The 18,599-nt window shown below is 39.9% G+C and overlaps 1 protein-coding gene across 1 annotated transcript in view; it reads left to right on the top strand.

Moving 5' to 3' along the window:
- Positions 1-18,599, top strand: part of ncanb (neurocan b) — a 235,380-nt gene that overhangs the window by 93,902 nt on the left and 122,879 nt on the right. Inside the window, exons 6-8 of the mRNA XM_017701362.2 lie at positions 922-1,215; positions 3,403-4,161; positions 11,217-12,380. Of these exons, the coding sequence (XP_017556851.2) occupies positions 922-1,215; positions 3,403-4,161; positions 11,217-12,380 (2,217 nt within the window). The remainder of the gene's footprint in view (positions 1-921; positions 1,216-3,402; positions 4,162-11,216; positions 12,381-18,599) is intronic.

Here is an 18,599-nt window from a genome sequence, read left to right as displayed (position 1 = left end):
CTAGTTTCATGTACCTGCTTCTGTCCCAGCTCCCAGTACTGAGCATCAAACTAGGACACCATCTTTTCAGCCCCGCGCCACTATTCATGCCAGAATTGGTACATTGTAACACGATTATCCTATTCACAGTTTACTAGAAACCCCCCCTGAGTACACTGTCTGTACTGTCTGTGGGTTATTTTCTACAAAAAGACAGTCCTTCAACAAAATGGCTATGCAGAGCACAGTGTAATAAAGCTTTTTAGGTATAGTGCTAAGTGCTTGATGCATTGTTGTCACTATAGTATGCAAGCCTATCCTGCTTTATAGCCTTTTGTGGTGAACTGACTTTGTTCATCTGAAGTTGGTTATTTAAAGCTGTCATCAAGTATATGATGTGTGTGGTTGCATCATATACTTGAGTCAATCCATGACTTCGCCTGGTATTCAGCTCTAATTTGTACACTAGTCTTTCTTAAAATAATATGCAAAACCAGGATCTTGCTTTAAATGTCACATCTCATGCCCTTAAAGAGAAAACTCTTTATTAAAATATATAAAATATATATTGATAAAAAATTTTATATATAATATAAATAATATATATAAAATTTTAGACTTGTACTAAGATAGAGAATCCTTATTTGCGATTCACTAGATTTACTCAAGTCCGCAAGCAGGTAAGATGGCTTTTTCATTGAAAAACTAGGAAACAAGTTCTGTATTTTGAACATTGTTATTGATAAAAAAATACTTTTTCCCTCTGTCATCATCCCTGGTGACTGCACAACCATCCATGGCCAGGAAGACTCTGCTCTCTCTGATGGTCCTCGCTCTCCCCCATCACTCACATAGCTCAGGCATCTATTAGGCAATATACAAGAGTCCACTCATTTTAGGTCAGTATTCTCTCATGTGTGATCGACCTCCTCTCTTTTCCAGGTGAGGTGTTCTACACCAACGTGCCAGAGAAGCTGAGTCTGGCCACAGCCTCCACTCACTGCCACACACTGGGTGCTCAGCTGGCCACGGTGGGGCAGCTCTTCCTGGCCTGGCAGGCCGGCTTGGACCGCTGTGACCCAGGCTGGCTGGCTGATGGAAGCGTGCGCTACCCCATCAATCAGCCGCGGCGCAATTGTGGTGGGGACGAGCCAGGGGTCCGTACACTCTACCACAACCCAAACCGAACTGGCTTCCCTGAGACCACCAACTTGTTTGATGCCTACTGCTACCAAGGTACACCATCAATCTGAGGGTCAGATTTCTCATCAAATTGATAAATTCCTATAAAGGACTACCACAGTGCTTCTCAACCTGGTCATCTAGGCCCCCCACATGTGCCACATTTTGCTCCAATCCAACTCAAACCACATAGGTATGAAAGGAGAATGTGGGGCTCTGAAAACTCTTTTACTCTTTTTTTTCCTTTTTCAGACTTGTCATATAGAATTCTCTCACATCACATACACATTATTATAATAGCAGTCCTTTTTCACTGTCTTAAGCCAACTATGAAAGGCATTAGAAATATCTCTGACAAGGACAATGTTATTTATTCTTTTTTTTTAGGAAGCTGCTTTGTAGTCTTGCTTTTAGTTTGGTTATTTTAAGTGTGCCATGTTGGACAAAGACATCAAAAGCAAGTAAGAACAGTAACCATCTCGCCCATACACTCTCAGAAAATAAGATATGAAACTGTCTCTTGTCACTGGGATGGGACCCTCAAATGTACATCTCAGTATCTTTAGTCAGGGAACATAATTGTACCATAATCCACTGAAATGATATTTGCTCTGACTCCACACACCCCATCTTGTCTCCAGGCTTTTATGCATATATACATATATATATATATATAGCAACTCAGCCACAAAGTGGTAGGCCATGTGAAATGTTAGAGAGTGGTCAGCAGATGCGGAGGCGTATAGTGTGCAGAGGTCGCAGACTTTCTGCAGAGTCAATCGCTGCCATGTTCTGAGCAGGTCATATGCAAAAGATGGTATCCATATCAAATATCCTGGGTAGGCTTGCCATCACAGATGATCTAGGGCATTGGTTCCCAACCATCAGGCCATGGTCTGGCTCCAGGTCTTAGTATAAGCATTTTAATAAAATTAACCTAACCTATCTCTGTATGGCCTCATATGTGTATATTGTTTGCTTTTGGCTGCTTTCAGCAGCTAGCATAATACAAAATGAAGAAATTGACAGCATTAACACATTAACTTCATATTGGGGCTGCAAACCAACCAAAAATCAACAAAACTTCTGGGTCCTGCAACTCTCCAAGCGTTGGCTCTGTCATCAAGAGATCGCAAGTTCGATCCCCGGTGATGCCACAGTGACCTATGGCTGGCCTTGCTTACTTTGGGCTGGTAGGAAGGCCCTCCTACCATCACTCAGCATGATACTCGCCAACATGGGCATCTCTTAGCTGATGTAACAGAATTGTCAGTTATTCTCCTATCCAAGCATGCTGAGCTGTCCAGTGGTGGATGTGGTTGCTGTGTGCTAGCCTTCCTAGTGCTGGTAGTATTATGTCATTCAGGAGACTTACTTAGCATGTGGAACAGGACTAAACTGAGGAAAATTAGGGGAAAAATAAACACAAATTACATATACAGAAAATGGCATTATGGTAAAGCCGAGCAGGGAGAAACTAGCGAATGAGCCATCCTAAAATATAGGCTAATCATGTACATGGTGGCTTCATCAACCTCTATCCCCCACCCCAGCTCCTCTACCAGTATGTAAAAACCTCTGTGGGCTATGGTTTTGTTTGGTTTGTTAAAAAGGTCATGATCTAGGGTCATGAAGCCTCCATATAAAAACCTCTGGGCTACATGAGCAAGTATAGGATATTTAGATCAATATCGATCAACACAACTGCTTAATCATCCATCCATCCATCCATCCATTTTCTAAGCCGCTTCTCCGTCAGGGTCGCGGGACTGCTTGATCAATATATGTCAATAAGTTTTCTTCAGATAATCTTCAGATTATATATATATATAAACTCCCTTGCACTCAACCTGTATGGCTTTCACTCTTACTAGATAAACTTCTTTCTACAGCAGTAAAATAAGACTGTATTCCTGTACAAATATTACATATACATATGACACATAATAATTCTGGTGTGGGTTCTACAATATTGGGTAGCTACAGACCTCATATTGGTCTACAATTATTAGCTTAAAATGAAGACTTTGCTGGAAATTATATAAAATGGAAACAGTGAGCTTAAAAACATGGGTTTTTATTTTTTACTTAAACAATAATAGCAGACATGAGCAATAATTAACCCTTTAAAGCACATTTTGTGACACTAGCATCCTGTGATATATTGTATTTCATTATTTTGCTATTGCCAGTCACTTTTTGATCATTTTACAGTTAACATTATCTCTTCATATGTTACAGAGACAGAAGCTAAAGCACTTCTACAGACTTCAGATGCCTTCAGCTCAAACTCCACAGATGACTGGGAGCAGCTCCAGCAAAACGGAGCCTTCCCTCAGCCCTCCACCTGGACCGGCCTGGTAGACCTGGATAAGGAAGAGTTCAACTCCATCGCAGACAACGATTCCTCTGAGATCTCAGAGGAACATGTAGTAATCCATCTCCAGCCTGGAGAGAGGTCAGTGCACTGGGGAGAGGATGCCACCAAAGATGGATCTCCTCCCGCTCTGGAGAACCAGGTGGACCTCCAAGGAGGCTCAGCCAGAGAGGAGCACGATGAGAGAGAAGCGACTGAGGGTCACAGCCTGTCCCCTGACCCCTCCTTGACCACACCATCCTCATCCACACAAGCTCAGACCAGCAACAGTGTCCTATACAACTTTGTCAACTCCATCATGAAGCCCTTGAGATATTGGACAGGGAATGGGGAGACGGAGGCCTCCTCAACAGAGTCAAGCCTGGTGAAGGAGACATCAGAAGTGGTTAAGCCAGCCAGGATGAAGCCCAGTGGTGGACTTACAGAAAGCAAAGGAAGCACTGATAACTCTATCTTGGAGCCTAAGCAGGCAGAACCTTCAACGAACTCCTCCACATTAAGTTCAGAGGAAGGGCTTTTGGAGCAGGAGAAAGAGGTGGTTCTGACCGTCCCTGGACATGACCTGAAGAATCAAAGCAAAGCCCAGACAGAGCCTTCAATTTCACAAGCAGTGCCATTTAACGGTAAGAGCGCTTTCTTTTCTGAAGCCCACTGAGTGCAAAAACAGAGTATGTCAGGTTATATTACGATACAGATTGGTGTTTCATCAGCACCAGCAGCAGAACTAAATCATGAACGAGTCATCCGAAAACCACACAGCATGGTCGGCACAAAAATGGCAGAGGAACCTATGATACACCTTCCTGTGCAAAAATCCGAGACCAACTTTAATTTAGTCCAAACCAGCCATTAAATAAAAGTTAATTTTTCAGTAACAGTAACAAGGCAAAGCAACATATACTTAACAGATAATTACACATATTTCCCAGCATGTCCACCTTACAACTTTAATTCTTTTCAGGAGACTTGCTGTCTGTTTTCCAAAGAAACCTGCAGGGATATTTTTTCCACTCCTCCAAAGTTCAGTCTTAGAAGTTGGTTGCATTTTCTGCTTCTCACTATCCAAGTAATCCCAAACATATTCAATAATGTTGAAGTCTGGATTCTGGGGTGGTCAGTCCATAGTTCTGAGAACACCAACAGCTTCTTAGCTTGATTTGCAAGTCTTCTTCTATTTTATCTGTGTCCTTTTCTCAGTAAGGGCTTCTTGATAGCTGCACATCATTTCAGACCTATAGAGCTGCTGTTTATCTGATGGGGACAGTTTTGGTGTCTACCACATCTTGCAAGTTTAATTGTCTCTGTATCTTTTAATAATTTTCTGAACTCCAGTTTTGGAAACTTATAAGCTTTCATTGTTTTCACTTTTCCCTTCCCTATGCATGTGGATTCTTAGCTTCTGTATATCTTCAGAAATATCTCCTGAATAAATAATAAAATGAATAATCTGTACTTCTTGGCCATTTTGAATGGAAATTAAGCCCTTAAATGGTCCAACATTGCACACTTCTATAAGCTAAGAATAGCTCAGCCAGTTTGTATCAAAGTCCATGTAGTTACTAAATAATAAGCCTTAGAACATAATAAGCCTGGGATTTCAAGGATTTAAATAAATTAAAGGTGGTTTCTGATATACATGTGATATGCATGTACAGTAGCCATGCACATTCATGCATACAAACAAAAACAGATAAAGCCAACACAGACAACAATGTGCTGGCTACAGAATCAACTAATGGTTCAGGGCTAATTTCAAAGAAGCTGAGTAGAGGATAACATTGTACAGTTATAATAGCACATATATATTCATTTTAATTTAGCTTTGATGATATAATAAAATATTTTGAGTCAGCTCTGCTTGCGGCTAGTTACATTACTGTGTCTGGTTTGGCTAAATAACCTAGAAGCTAAAGAACCTAAATTAATCAGCAGATGTCTGAAGAACATAGCAAAATCCCATGAAATTGGTCATAAGTTCTCTTTCAGACATGTTGTTTATATATTTTATAGGGCCTCCAAATGATTCAAATAATTTATCATGATTAATCACATTTGTCTTACCTGCCCAAATTTGACCTGAAATCATTTATTTTCCATTTAAAAAGCAGAACATTTTGTTATAGCCACTAAGTGCACAAAATAAGCTTCATCATCAGTATATTTATTGCTTGTCAATAATTCAATAACATTATTTTCTTCGTCAAATAAACCTGAACGTGAATAGCAATAGGCTGAACACACTTTCCAGCTTTTTATCAGTGACATTCAGTGAGAGCAACAGTGGACTCTCTATGATTGTAGGCTTTCACTGTTATTCAGGGACTCTTAATACAGTGAAGGCTCTTGGGGGTAACCGGGACTTTCCACTTTGCTGTTGCTTTGGTTATTTTGTTGCATGCGGATTTGTCCATAGGTGGCCTGGGAATACTGTCCATTGTAGGCTGCTGAAGGTACTACTTTAAAAGCCATTTAAAAAGCTGTATTTGAGCTTCACCTTGCAAAGCTGGGCTTCAGTTTGCAGATGGTTTCAAAGGAAAAAGCATTAATGAGTCTGAAAAAAAATAATTTGCCATCAATGATTTATCAAGTTATTACTAGCATGTTAACTTTGACAGCCATTATATGGTATAAACCTTAGCGAGGCATGATGGAGTGTTGCACCACTAAATGACCCCCTGACTGACAGGGGTCAAGGTCATCAAGGTTGTTTTTCCTTGTTAGAATTCACTGAGTAGCTGGGGACTCAAAAGATTATAATTGAAGTTTTTCAGCACTCATATGCCGTTTTAAGGCTACATGAGAAAACAAGTGTAGATATTGTAGAAGTATATCGATTTCAATGTGATGAACAGGGCGAACTGTTGATGTCCCATGGAGCCCAGCCACTGGAGGTGGAGGTTTCTTCTCTTCATTCTCAGAGAAGAAGAGAGTAGGAGGGGGTGATAAAGAGGTCACGGTATTGAGATATGCTATATTCCTTTCTTTCTCGCCTCAGGGCTGTAACAGGGAGTCCATTCCTGTCACAGCCGCCCAGGCAAAGTGGCATATCATCTTGTATCACTAAGCCTCAAGCTTTAAAAAAATGCTAATGTTTTAAGCCTAAGGCTGTAATTGAAGAGCGTCTAAAAGTGATGTGGTTTTAGCTCTGTACATTTCAGCACAACTTTCCATCGGAGGTGGCATCAATACAAATATCCTCCTGCCGCAAGCTGTATTCAATGGGGGACATTAAAGTTTAATGCTGGGTGAAAATTTAGCTTTAGTCAGCATGCATTATTTACATCCGAATCTAATTAATGCGCCATGGCTGAGCCATCAGTTGAGCCGCTGCGTTCCAGGTCTCTTCCAATTAGAGTACTGTGTGCAAGGTGAGATTATCGCACACACAAACATGCACACTGAGTGAAGAAGTGCCAGAAAGGACGGCTGCAGGGAGTTGTTGCAGTTTTCCTCAGCCCGAATTGGGCTTTGGTGGCTATTTCATCCTTCACTAGCTCCTTTCGCCTTGTTTTGTGTTTGATTGGACAGCGGCTGTGGAGAACTTAAGCTTCACTTTGAGACTGCATGGTACGAACTCTGTCTTTGGCTCTGAATTCTCGAAAAATGAAAAAAAAAATCCTTTCCACAAGGGCTAGAGCATTTGAATTATGGATCAAATTCTCAAACAGAGTCCGCTTTGAGCATCTTCCAGAAGAAGAAGCCTTGCAAGATATTCAGACATAGCATGCAGCACAATGATTTCACCTTGATCAGCCATGGTTTCTTCTGTAATGCATTGCAAATGTTCAGGAAAGCTTTCTCTGCCTACAGTTTTCATGCCTCCAGGGTTCTATAAAACATGTACAGTATCTCAGGAACATATGTGTAAGTGAGCAAGCATAATTATTTATAGCTTATATGCCTGTTTCTTCCTTTCTTTTCCAACTTCTAGACTCAGATACATCATATGACAGTCTTGGAAGCCAGACGAATGTGTTTAATCTGTGTTCAGAAGTAGCTAATTAGTTATTCATATCTTTAATTAGACAATTACTTGGCTATGTAAATTGTGCTGCATTTATGCCACAGGTTAATGACTGAAAACTAAATCATTCATTATTGGTTAAATATTTCATAATGCATTCAGAACATGCAGTCTGTGAATATCTTGGCACGTGGCCTCCAGAAAACATGTTGCCCTCAAGGCAGCTCGTGTTACCTGTTCAGCAAGTTCATTTATCCATGGATGTCTTCATTTAAAATACATGGCACACCCCTAATGTGAAATATTCTTGACCTAAGGCTAATGTTGTAGGGCACAGCTGAGCATGGCTATTATTAGTTTAAACTACAGTCCCATAGGGAAAAAAAAATTCATCATGAGTTTAAATAATAATAAATATATATAGAGCAGGAAGTGAAACTGCATCCCTGTCCCTCATGGCCACGTGGTGAGCAGTTAGATCCCATTGTTTTGAAGTAAATGTGTCCCAAAGTCTGAAAATCAGTGTGTAACATTAAGACTTGTTAGTACTGAAACACATATTTACTGCAATTAAGGAATTTTTTTTGTGTTTTAATGAAAAATATTATTTTTATGTCTGTACAAATGCTCAAAGCCATGTTTACTGGTCATGTAGTGGCTAGCCCACATTTTGTTTTATTTGCTCAAAATTAGCTAAAGTTGTCACCACCAATACGATCACGTCTCTAAATTGAATGTACAATCTTTTGTTTTAACAAGATAAACATAATTAAGCAAAATTTATTTTTAGACTGACTTAGACCTTAAACTAAAATCCTAAAGCCCTCGAAGCAAAAATGTGACTTAAATGTGTTTCCAAATGTGTTTTTGTAACGAGGAGCGAGGTAGCGGACGCATGTGTGGAGGTAAGCGACTTTTATTGAGGGCAAATCCAAAATCAGGCTCATAACGATCCAGGTTCATGTAGCCAACACGGAGGGATTCAGATACAGACATGACGAGAAACACAAACAACCAAACAGTTCTAACAACAACAAAGACCAATACAATCAAACAGACAGCACAATCAAACACCAACAACAGAGACAAAGATCGGCACAAAGACCAGCAAACACAAGGGGAAAACACAGGGCTTAACTACACAGGGATAACGAGGGACAGGTGGAAACAATCATGGGTGGAGACATGAAAGGAGGGGCTGGACTAAACAAAAACAAATGCACATGGAAGATCAAAACACAACACGAACACATGGACAGGACTGGGAGGGGCCAATCGTGACAGTTTTTGACTTTGACCCACTATACAGGCCTTCACAAAAGAAGGGAGTCACACATCAACGGGTTTAAAATAAAACAAGCTTGAGTCTCTAACATGCTTTTTTTCAGCCTGTTACTTCATCTGTAGTCATGTGATGGAAGGGCAGGAGAGGAATAAGAGCGGCCATGCAATCAAATATCAAGCTTGTTTACATTTAGTTCGAATTGTGGTGAAGATCCTGGGGGCATCCCCTTGTGGAAAGTCTGACTATGAGGTGACCTACATGTTGATGAATACTGTTTTCACAATATATTTTTGTGAGGTCTATTCATTGTTAATTATTACTAGGCAGGACTCTTTTAACATTGTATCAATACTGATATAAATGACTGTTAAACATAGAAGCTGATAAGAAAATATTGCAAGTAAGTGTAATACCCTAAATTAATTAAAATATACATTTGTAGGTAGTAAAAAAAATGTCAGTCATCCATAGGCATGTTTGATTGGCCCCATAAAAAGTAAAACCAAATTACGATTCAAATTGCGCACATCATCGCATGATGCGCTAGACTAGTGTGAACACCTCACGTCTGAACAGTCTAAAATGAATATTTGCCAACAACATATTTTTTGGGTTATGCTATGGCTGCTAAGATTTATGGTTTATGGTCTTTATGGCTGTTGCTGACTTAAAGTTAAAACATTTTAAAGTTTAAGATGCTCAAGCTTTAAGCTTCTCCAGTATTAAAACAAATGATACAGCTCAATGCATTAGCTTGTACAGTTGCATTACAGATTTGGGCTGGGTGGGTTTACAGTGTATCCAGAGGGAGTAATCTAATGTTGGTCAACACGAAAACTCAGAAAAAAATATGGTCACCTCATGTGATGGCATTCATTTGTCAGAAAATTGTGCTTTGTTTTTAATATGCAGATTCAAGGAAATATCGTGGGACCCCCTAAATTAAAATTTGCATCACGTATAGGGGTTTCCTTTACTCATATGGGAGGTCCAGGATACCCTGACCCCCAGCCCCACTTTAATTTGAACCTTTTTTTTCATTATGCAGGGTTGCCAACTCCTGTGCTTAATCTAAGCAGTAGTCCAGCAAGGTGGCGAACTGCCCACAAGAGGAGCTCAAACAAACATTAAAACACAAATAATATTATTAGGTATAACATGGGGTTGCTTTGTTGTGTAGTCAGATAATATATCATATGATGTTGAAACAAGTAAAAGGTGGTAAGATTAGCTGTTAGGCTAGCTGCCTCACAAAGTGCTGCTGCACAGAGACTCTTTTTGACATTCGTTGTTTTTATGATCCCAGAACCAACTCATTTACATATCCACCTCTCCAGCCTACAGCAGTTTGGCACCACCCATTCACGCAGCCCTTTTTCAATGAGCCACATTACATGACACTCAATCAGAATAGAGCTCGTTTACATATATCAGTCTTGAAGGCATAGCAACAAATTTGAAAACAAACTGTAGCCCAAGCCAAGCCTGATGCATGTGAAGCTCAGTATTTTGTTGGGCAGCAGATCTCTAGTACTTACGCCACTGTGTGTAACGCCCTGTAGGACTAAACCCTCTCATTTGTGGCCTCTGAGAAGGTTCAGCCCTTGTGTATACTAGAACATTCTTCAGCAATATTTGTTGAGTGTTTTGCAGTGCAGCATTACTTCATGCTGAGTCACTGGAAACACCATAATGACAACATTCTGGGCCTTGCAGCATCATTACTTTTTAATGCTGTCACACACTGATTAGCTGAGCAGCTAAACGCACAAACAGATGCACAAAAGCAGTCTTAACACATACGCACTGCTATAGAACATCCTGAAGGATTATGTGTTTTATGGAGATATGAATATTATTAATAATATAGGATTTACTAAGTATCCAGCCAGCAAGAGAAAATGCTTTAAATATTGGCCTGATGTATGAGCATTAGTGCAAGCAACAGACCCCTCAGCTCTTAGTAGGGTTGTGCGAGTGCAGAGTTAAATTTCAGAAATTATTGCTGAAATTGCTTTCAAAATAATTTCCTCCAGTACAATAACGAGTTGCATCTTTTGTCTGTTACATGAAAAAAGCTTCCAAAGAGAAAAAATATAGTGCATACTGTGTAATGAAGGATGAACAAAACAAAAGTTAATTTAGTTGTGCGAACTTTGTCGTTTGAATGGCAGGTAAGACTTAATAAAAGATGTGTTGTTAATGCAGACTCTGAGATCATGTAGCTTGAAATAACTCCTGTATAAATGTCAGGATCTCTTAAAGGAACTGATGGATAGATAATGAGTCTACTGTACTGCATGCATTAAAGTTAATTGCTGTGGTTTTGGAGGGTGCGGCATGTTTGGCTTGCTAATTAAACATGCATTTAAATAACACTATCTCCTCCCCCTTGCAATGTTAATCACAGTGTGGTGTCATCCCTGCAGGAGTAATTGCGTCAGAACTGATGGAAGCCGCGAATCCCACAGCTGCCGCCAGTCCCTTGGGTTCTGTAAGCAGTTTTGGCTCTGTGCCAGTACTGAACAGCCAGCAGGGATGGGCCCTGAAGTCTCTAAAAGGACATGGACCCTCAGGCAATAGTGGACTCCTCATGGCCCAGACCAGTGGACCAATGGAGGCCAAAAGAGGGGCACTGGAGATCATGGCAATCCCAGTCTCCCAGGATAACCATGAGAACTTCTCTGGGGAAGGGAGGGATCTGATTGAAGAGAGTTATCCACTCCCTGAGGGTCCTCCCTCACAGACCTCTCCACAAAGTCAGAACACAGAGGAGGAGAAAGATACTGATGGAAGTGGAGGGAAGGACTTGTTTAACACTAGCCAAATAAAAGATTCCCTTCCTTCCGAAGACCAGTCTGTGATTCTGCGAACTACAGTCCAATGGAAGCTTGTGGACCCATCAGCTGGGCCAACTGGGATGCCACCTAGTGGTGCCAGCATTTCTGGTCCCAAGCAGAATGACTCGGACAGCACGGCTGCTGAGGAGGCTAGGGGAGAGATCCTCTATATGCGTCGTCCAACAGAAATAACCAGAAATGATCCTTTTAACAAGGTCAGGGTACCTTTGGTAAAAAGGAAGCAGAACTTGAATGCACTTGTCACTTCTGAAACCCAACCTCCTTTTGCTGCCACTACCCTGGAACTTTCCCCAGAAGCAACACGTGCTACAGATGTAAGTAGCAGTGTGACTATGACAACAATTAACAACCAGATTCCAACTACAGATGCCACCACCACTCGAGATTTTGCATCCACCACAGATCCCATCATGTTTACTTGGCTACCAGTGGTTCAAGAAGAGACTCATGACCTGCAGACACATTTGCCAACCACAACTGTGACTGTTGTAGGATTTGAGACTATGAGTACTACACTTCAGCTGACCACACCAGATGCCAAGGAAACCTCCCAGCCAGCAGAGTCCAGATCAGGGGTTTCAGAGTCATTTGTGGTAGATCATGGCTGGACAACACCTGGACAGGACTCTTTGCCTGCCGAGAGCCAGCCATCTACTACTACAGGGAAAGTAAGTGGAGATAACTCAAGCGAAGCTGTGGTTGACTTCGGAAGCACCCCTACAGTGGCTTTAGGTAAGTCTCTCCATTGTTTTGTCTCATTCTCCATAACCACTCGTTCCCACATGTATGACAGTGTTATGATTAGCTTGTCTTTTGCTGAGTACCACATCTCATCTTAAGTGGCTTCAGCTCACATAGAGAAGGCTTCATTTTCTATGCTGTGGATGTTTCCTATTCCCTCTCTCTCTGTGCAACACAGAGGATAAGTGTAAACAAAGAAAGTGCAAAGCACCAGATTGAGGCAGCCCTAGCACAGTAATTAGAAGGTCAGAGGCAGTGCAATTAGGGAAGCAGGCTAAGGCAAAGATCTTAGTCTTGAACAAATCAATGGTGACGGAACCCGGTAGACGTATGCAGTAATTGACTCCAGTCTCACTCACTTGTCCATGCCCATGTTTTAAATTGTACAGGGTGTGTAAGCTCAGCTTCTCCTTGTACGGATTGATTTTTTTCTGCGTGGGAGACTCTTGGGAAGCTTTAAAAGACTACAGACGTGTAGATCAGCAAGCAAAGTAATGGCAGCGAAAACAGATATCTGTGGGTCTCCCACGTATGATGAATGCCAACTGATCCGCCTTGTGAAGTAGAAAGAATTTCCAGAAGAACCAGTCAATTAACCTGTCGGTAGACCTGCTACTACTCAATAACCATTGTGAATATGCATTCAGGGTAGCTTTCAAGGCTTATTGCTTCTTACAGAGCAAGCATATAGGGTATAATTAGTCTGACTGTGTGTGCATGATGTTGTGTAGCTTGGTTAGGTTGATGCGAAAGTGTTACATGAGCAAAGAATTAGCCAATTTAATTATTCTTTCATATCAACCTTGTAAGTGTTTTTCCCATGGTTTTTATCTTTTTAACGTTTTGTTTTACTTCGTTTGAAATCCAGCTGCGCTTTAGATTGTGTGACCATTTCATAATAAATTAAATTTGAATGATTTAAAATGACTTAAAAAAATTCCTGCTATGTATACACAACTTACATAAGAGCCATGTTTTGCTTAAACAGCTTAAACAACTATTTTCCATTATTATTTTAGGTAGTGTTAGGCTTTGAATTGAGGTGTTTACTGAAGGATTCACTGAAAAAGCTTCTAATGTCTGTGTTTTTTGTGGATCTGCTACTATTACGTTTGTGTGTGGGGAAAATTAATGTACACCACTGTTAGCTTGCTAACATAGCGTAGAAAGTTTTTTTGACATTTCACAAGTAAAAGTTACTTATTAAATGAATGTTTCTGCTTTAAACACTGTTATATTATCATATATTCATGATTGTATTACCCAACTTTTAAAATCAACAGATTGACTGCAATGTACAATGTTAGGGTAACATTCTTAGGGGGACACAGGAAGTGGAGGTGCTGATGTCACTGCCACTACTAAAACATTAATAATAATAAAACAGGGGTATAAACTGTTTAGTAATTTTAATGTAGCAAGACTTACATGTGCTTGTTTTAGAGAGGAATGTATAGTTTACTGCTTTATTGATGTATTTCCAAAGTCTGTAGTAGCCATGCACTGTTTAAGTTAACTATGCATTTTCATTAGTTGGCTGAATGACTTTCCTCAACAACAGCTGGCTGTTTACCAGTTCGGAAGCCCATAGTGGCCTAATGCTGTTTTTACACTTAAAAAAGAAATCTAATATAATAATAACCATTTATCAACCACTTTATCTCCCGCTTTATGTGCATTCCAGTGTTAAGTCTCAGTGTGTGACTGTGGGTATGACACGGTCGACTAGCGCACCACATATCAACAATCTAATTGGTCACCACTCAGTTAATATGAATACATTTTATTTGTCTAAAATGAGAGAACAGAGAGATGATGTGCGTCACTGGTCGTCGTGCCAGGCATAGGTCTATTTTGTCATCTCTCGCCACATTATTTTCGCCACATTATAAGTCACATTATACATTATAAGTGTCGAAAATTTGAAAAAAAAAGCAAATAATTTAGCACAGTGTTATCGTTCACATTGCATATATGCCGCTTAAAATTTCGGTACCCCCAGTTTAAAACACTTTGCCACGTTCTTACCCATGTTCAGGAGTTTATGGTTGTTCGGCAACAATAGCCTACTATAATGAGCCTCACTTCTTATTTCCATTATTATTAATAATGATACATTATTTATTAAGCATTTGTGTATTTTTATCATATTTTATGTTGTCTAACTTTAGAAAAGCAAGAAAACACTTGAGGCTGTGTATAATGTGATTTTATCTCGGTTAAGGGGGTTTTAGACATGTTAAAAAGTATAATGAAACTGTACGTATGGGGGCAGAAATATACATGTTTTCACACTGCTAGTTTGCCTCATTTTAGAAGATGAATTAGAATTAGTTTAATTTCATACTAGTAAGAATTTTAGTGGATGTTTTAGTAAAAACTAACAGGAAAAACAAATCTCATAGTCTTTTGAAATTGGTAAGAAAATAAGATTAACCTCAAAGATCAAATTTTTATTTTCTCTTGGAAAAGAAATTGAGTAAGAGATCAATTGCTTTCAACTTTACTTAAGTAAGTAATAAATTACTGGCAAGTGCGGCCTGTCCTGGTTTATTGCTGTAGTATAACTGTTTCAGGCATTTGTGTTATAGTATTGTTCAAGTTATTTGCGGCTTGTTGAAGATGGGTCAGATATTTTCATTTTTCCTGGATGTTGTATGAAACACTGCAGCTAAAATTCATCTTCTGTGCTCATATTCAGCACAACAGCCAGCTGGATAGAGTCTCTCAAATCTGTATTCAGTCACTGTCTCGCCAAACCTTGCTCTGCGCTGGCCCAAACAGCTGACACTCCGCAACTTAAAAAAGGAACTGACAAGCAAACAGAGCAGTTAATGAAAAGGCTTGGTTGCTTTGAGCAAAGAAGGAAGAGCCCTGTTTGTCCTCTTTTTTTCCCTGTGGTGCAGGTGGAAGTTCGTCGGCCTCTTTAATCAATGGTGCGCTGGTGGAGAGGCTTCCGCTCTCTGCCGTTCCCCCAGAGGCCTTTTAGGCATCACGGAAGGACCCTTTGAAAAATGGCCGCTTTCACCGCAGTCATGACTGCATTGCCATGCCAGCCCGCCTTTAATTAGGAACAGGCATCACTGTGTGATAAGTTGAGGAGGTGCTGCGTCCTACACGCCTCTGCCGCTCTATCAGTCTCAGTGACATGCCCTGGAGCTGTGTGAACACTCCAGCAGGCCGGTCAGTGCGCTCCCAGGAGTAAACAGCCACATATCTCGTACCCTCTTAGTACAAACACAGTTCATGGAGCACACACACCCACACAGAAAAAATCGACAAGAAGCACAAGGATGATTTCTGTAAGTAGAGCAAAAACAGTTGGTGAGTGAATTAAGGGAAATAATCTTAGATGATGTATGATAATCTCAGCCTATGTATGATAAATTGTACATCACCAGCACAGCATGCATGATGATCATTTCCAATGTAAAAAGTTTACATTGTGTTTGTCTTTAACTTGATATACATTGGTAAGATTTATTATAATCATTTTCAGAAAACTCGATTTTGAGATTTTCATTTTATCACCATCAAAATCTCGTAATCTTGTGATTGGGATTAAATCGAAATAGTCCAGAATGACTCCAAATAAAATTTTGTTATGCAAACATACCCTACAAATATTTGCTCAAACCTTATTTCCTACATAACTGGAGCTGGGATAATCACCTGGGCAGAAGAAAACAGGCTAAAAGAACTAATCGGCTAATAGACTTCTCTATGAATATTTAGTGTTAGGTTTTGAAGTACTTAAAGGATTAAAGGATTCGTTGGAAAATTGCAAATTGTTTTTAATTTTACATTTCTAATTTTAAAATGCTAGCTGCACTTATGCTTGGGTAAAAGTTTCCAAACCAACCGAACAATGGAAATGTGAAAAATATACTTTTAAAGTTTATGTAGTCTCGTGAGAACACGTGATATAGCCAATCCACTACAAAACAGGTATGCTAAAGTCCCTCTAAAACCCCTCCCAAATTTCTCTAGTCCGTGCTTTTCTTATGGTCTGTAGTATAAAATAACTTTAGCTAGCAAAACACTGTTGATAGCTAATGTATCTGTAATGCTTCTTTTTACTTCATGTAATGCATTCTCTGTACACACATCTACACACTCACATCTACACACTCACATCTACACACTCACATCTACACACTCACAACTACACACTCACATCTACACACTCACATCTACATGCTTAATTGAAGTTTTTTGGGACTAATGACAAGCTTGTTGTCCATCACACAATGCTGATAAGCACACCATCCCCATACATCCACTTCCACCGGCCATTAGATTGGTTTAGAAATTTCAACAACACTTTAAAATATAATATGAAAATAGTGTGTAACATTAAGAATTGTCACCACCGAAACACATATTTTCTTCAGTGAAGCAAACTTGTTTGGGTTTTAAAGAAAAATATTCTGATTTATGTGTGTACAGCTGTTCAAAGCTGTGTTTGCTAGTCATGTACTGGCTGTTTCAGTCACTACTGAAACATAGAGTACTGTGCAAAGGTTTTAGGCATCTAAACAAATTTTTAAACAATTCCCCTCAGCAGTGAGTTTATCACAATATACATTAGAATAAAGTCATATTCATAATTCAAATAAACATAAAAAGTAACAAGAGTTTTTTGGGTCCTTTTCCTTGACACCTTCACAGCCTCCACAGAGACTTGATAATATCATCAATTACATCATGAACACAATTTACTGAAGCACTGATTGGTCAAACCAGGAGTTGCTTTTTAACTACATATAATACTGGGCTAAACAAATCATTATATATATGTGCTCGTATTTTTGGTTTAGGGGATCAAACCGGCAACCTTCCAGTCACAGAGCTGGTTCCCTAACCTCCAGGCCACGATTTCCCCATGACTGTTTTTAGACCTAGGTGATTACTAATTACTTATTCATAATGATTGCACACTATTTTTATATAGTTAAGTAAATCTTTAAACCCTTTCTGCAGGCCTTTTAGTGGCCATTACACCACACACACACCCACACACACCAGCCTTGTGACCGGAAGGTCGCCGGTTCGATCCCCAGAGCCGACAGCACATGACTGAGGTGTCCTTGAGCAAGACACCTAACCCCCAACTGCTCCCCGGGCGCTGCGGATTGGGCTGTCCACCGCTCTGGGCAAGTGTGCTCACTGCCCCCTAGTGTGTGTGTGCTCACTAGAGTGTATGTGGTGTTTCACTTCATGGATGGGTTAAATGCAGAGGTGCAATTTCCCCGTTGTGGGACTAATAAGGGTCTCTTATTACTCTTGTCATTTAGGCGGAAGGTGCCATTACACCAGTGGAATGGAAATGAATGCATAGGATATTTTAATTAATATAATCAAAATCTTAAATTCTAATTTAGGTAAATCTAATAAATTTCAAGGCTGAGTTGAAGCACCTCCAAAAAGGCTGAAATTGTATTTCATGTCTACTGTGAAAAGACAATTAGTGCTTATGTAACAAGTCAGCACAACTCAGATGTTCGTGGATAAAAAACAGTTTTGAGGTTTTAATGAAAAAAGGAAGATCCAAACTCATATTGATTAAAACAGGTGAAGGTCAAAACCAAGAGAAAGCAAACAAAAGCCAAAAGGGACGTCCAGTGAAAGGTCAGAAAATACAAGAACAAACCACATCAAAAACACAACAGGACAGACAGTTAAACAACACTCAGTACGCTCAGTGAGGCAAAAAACTGGGGCAATACTTCGCAAAGAAGTTAGACCAAACAAACAGTATCCTCCTCTGAATTCTGGGAGTTGGAGTTCAGGAGCCTGAGTAGCAGCAGAGGGAGGTGGGACAGGTTATTAGTATGTCACTAAGTAAACGACTGACCATTCTAATTATACTACACTACTAGAAATAAAGGTACTGAGAGGATACAATTTTTGTTCATCAAGGTTCAAACAGTGTGGTTGTAAGGTCCAGTTGTGTAACTCAAATAAGTTTATCCCAGGTGAAAAGTACATATTTGTATATTTTCATAACCAAATCTTTTAAAACAGAACAATAAAATAAAAGCATGGAGATGAGACGGGGTATGTGGATTCAATACAACTTAGAAAATATAATTTCATTTTTTGCTACAATAATGTTCCCTGACTAAAGGTACTGAGATGAACCTTTGAAGGTCCCACCCCGACAGGTTAGTACCTTGATTTCTGAGATTGTATGTATTACATTTACAT

Source organism: Pygocentrus nattereri, chromosome 15 (assembly GCF_015220715.1).
Source record: "Pygocentrus nattereri isolate fPygNat1 chromosome 15, fPygNat1.pri, whole genome shotgun sequence".
NCBI lineage: Eukaryota > Metazoa > Chordata > Actinopteri > Characiformes > Serrasalmidae > Pygocentrus > Pygocentrus nattereri.
This window is presented reverse-complemented; position numbering and strand designations above follow the sequence as displayed.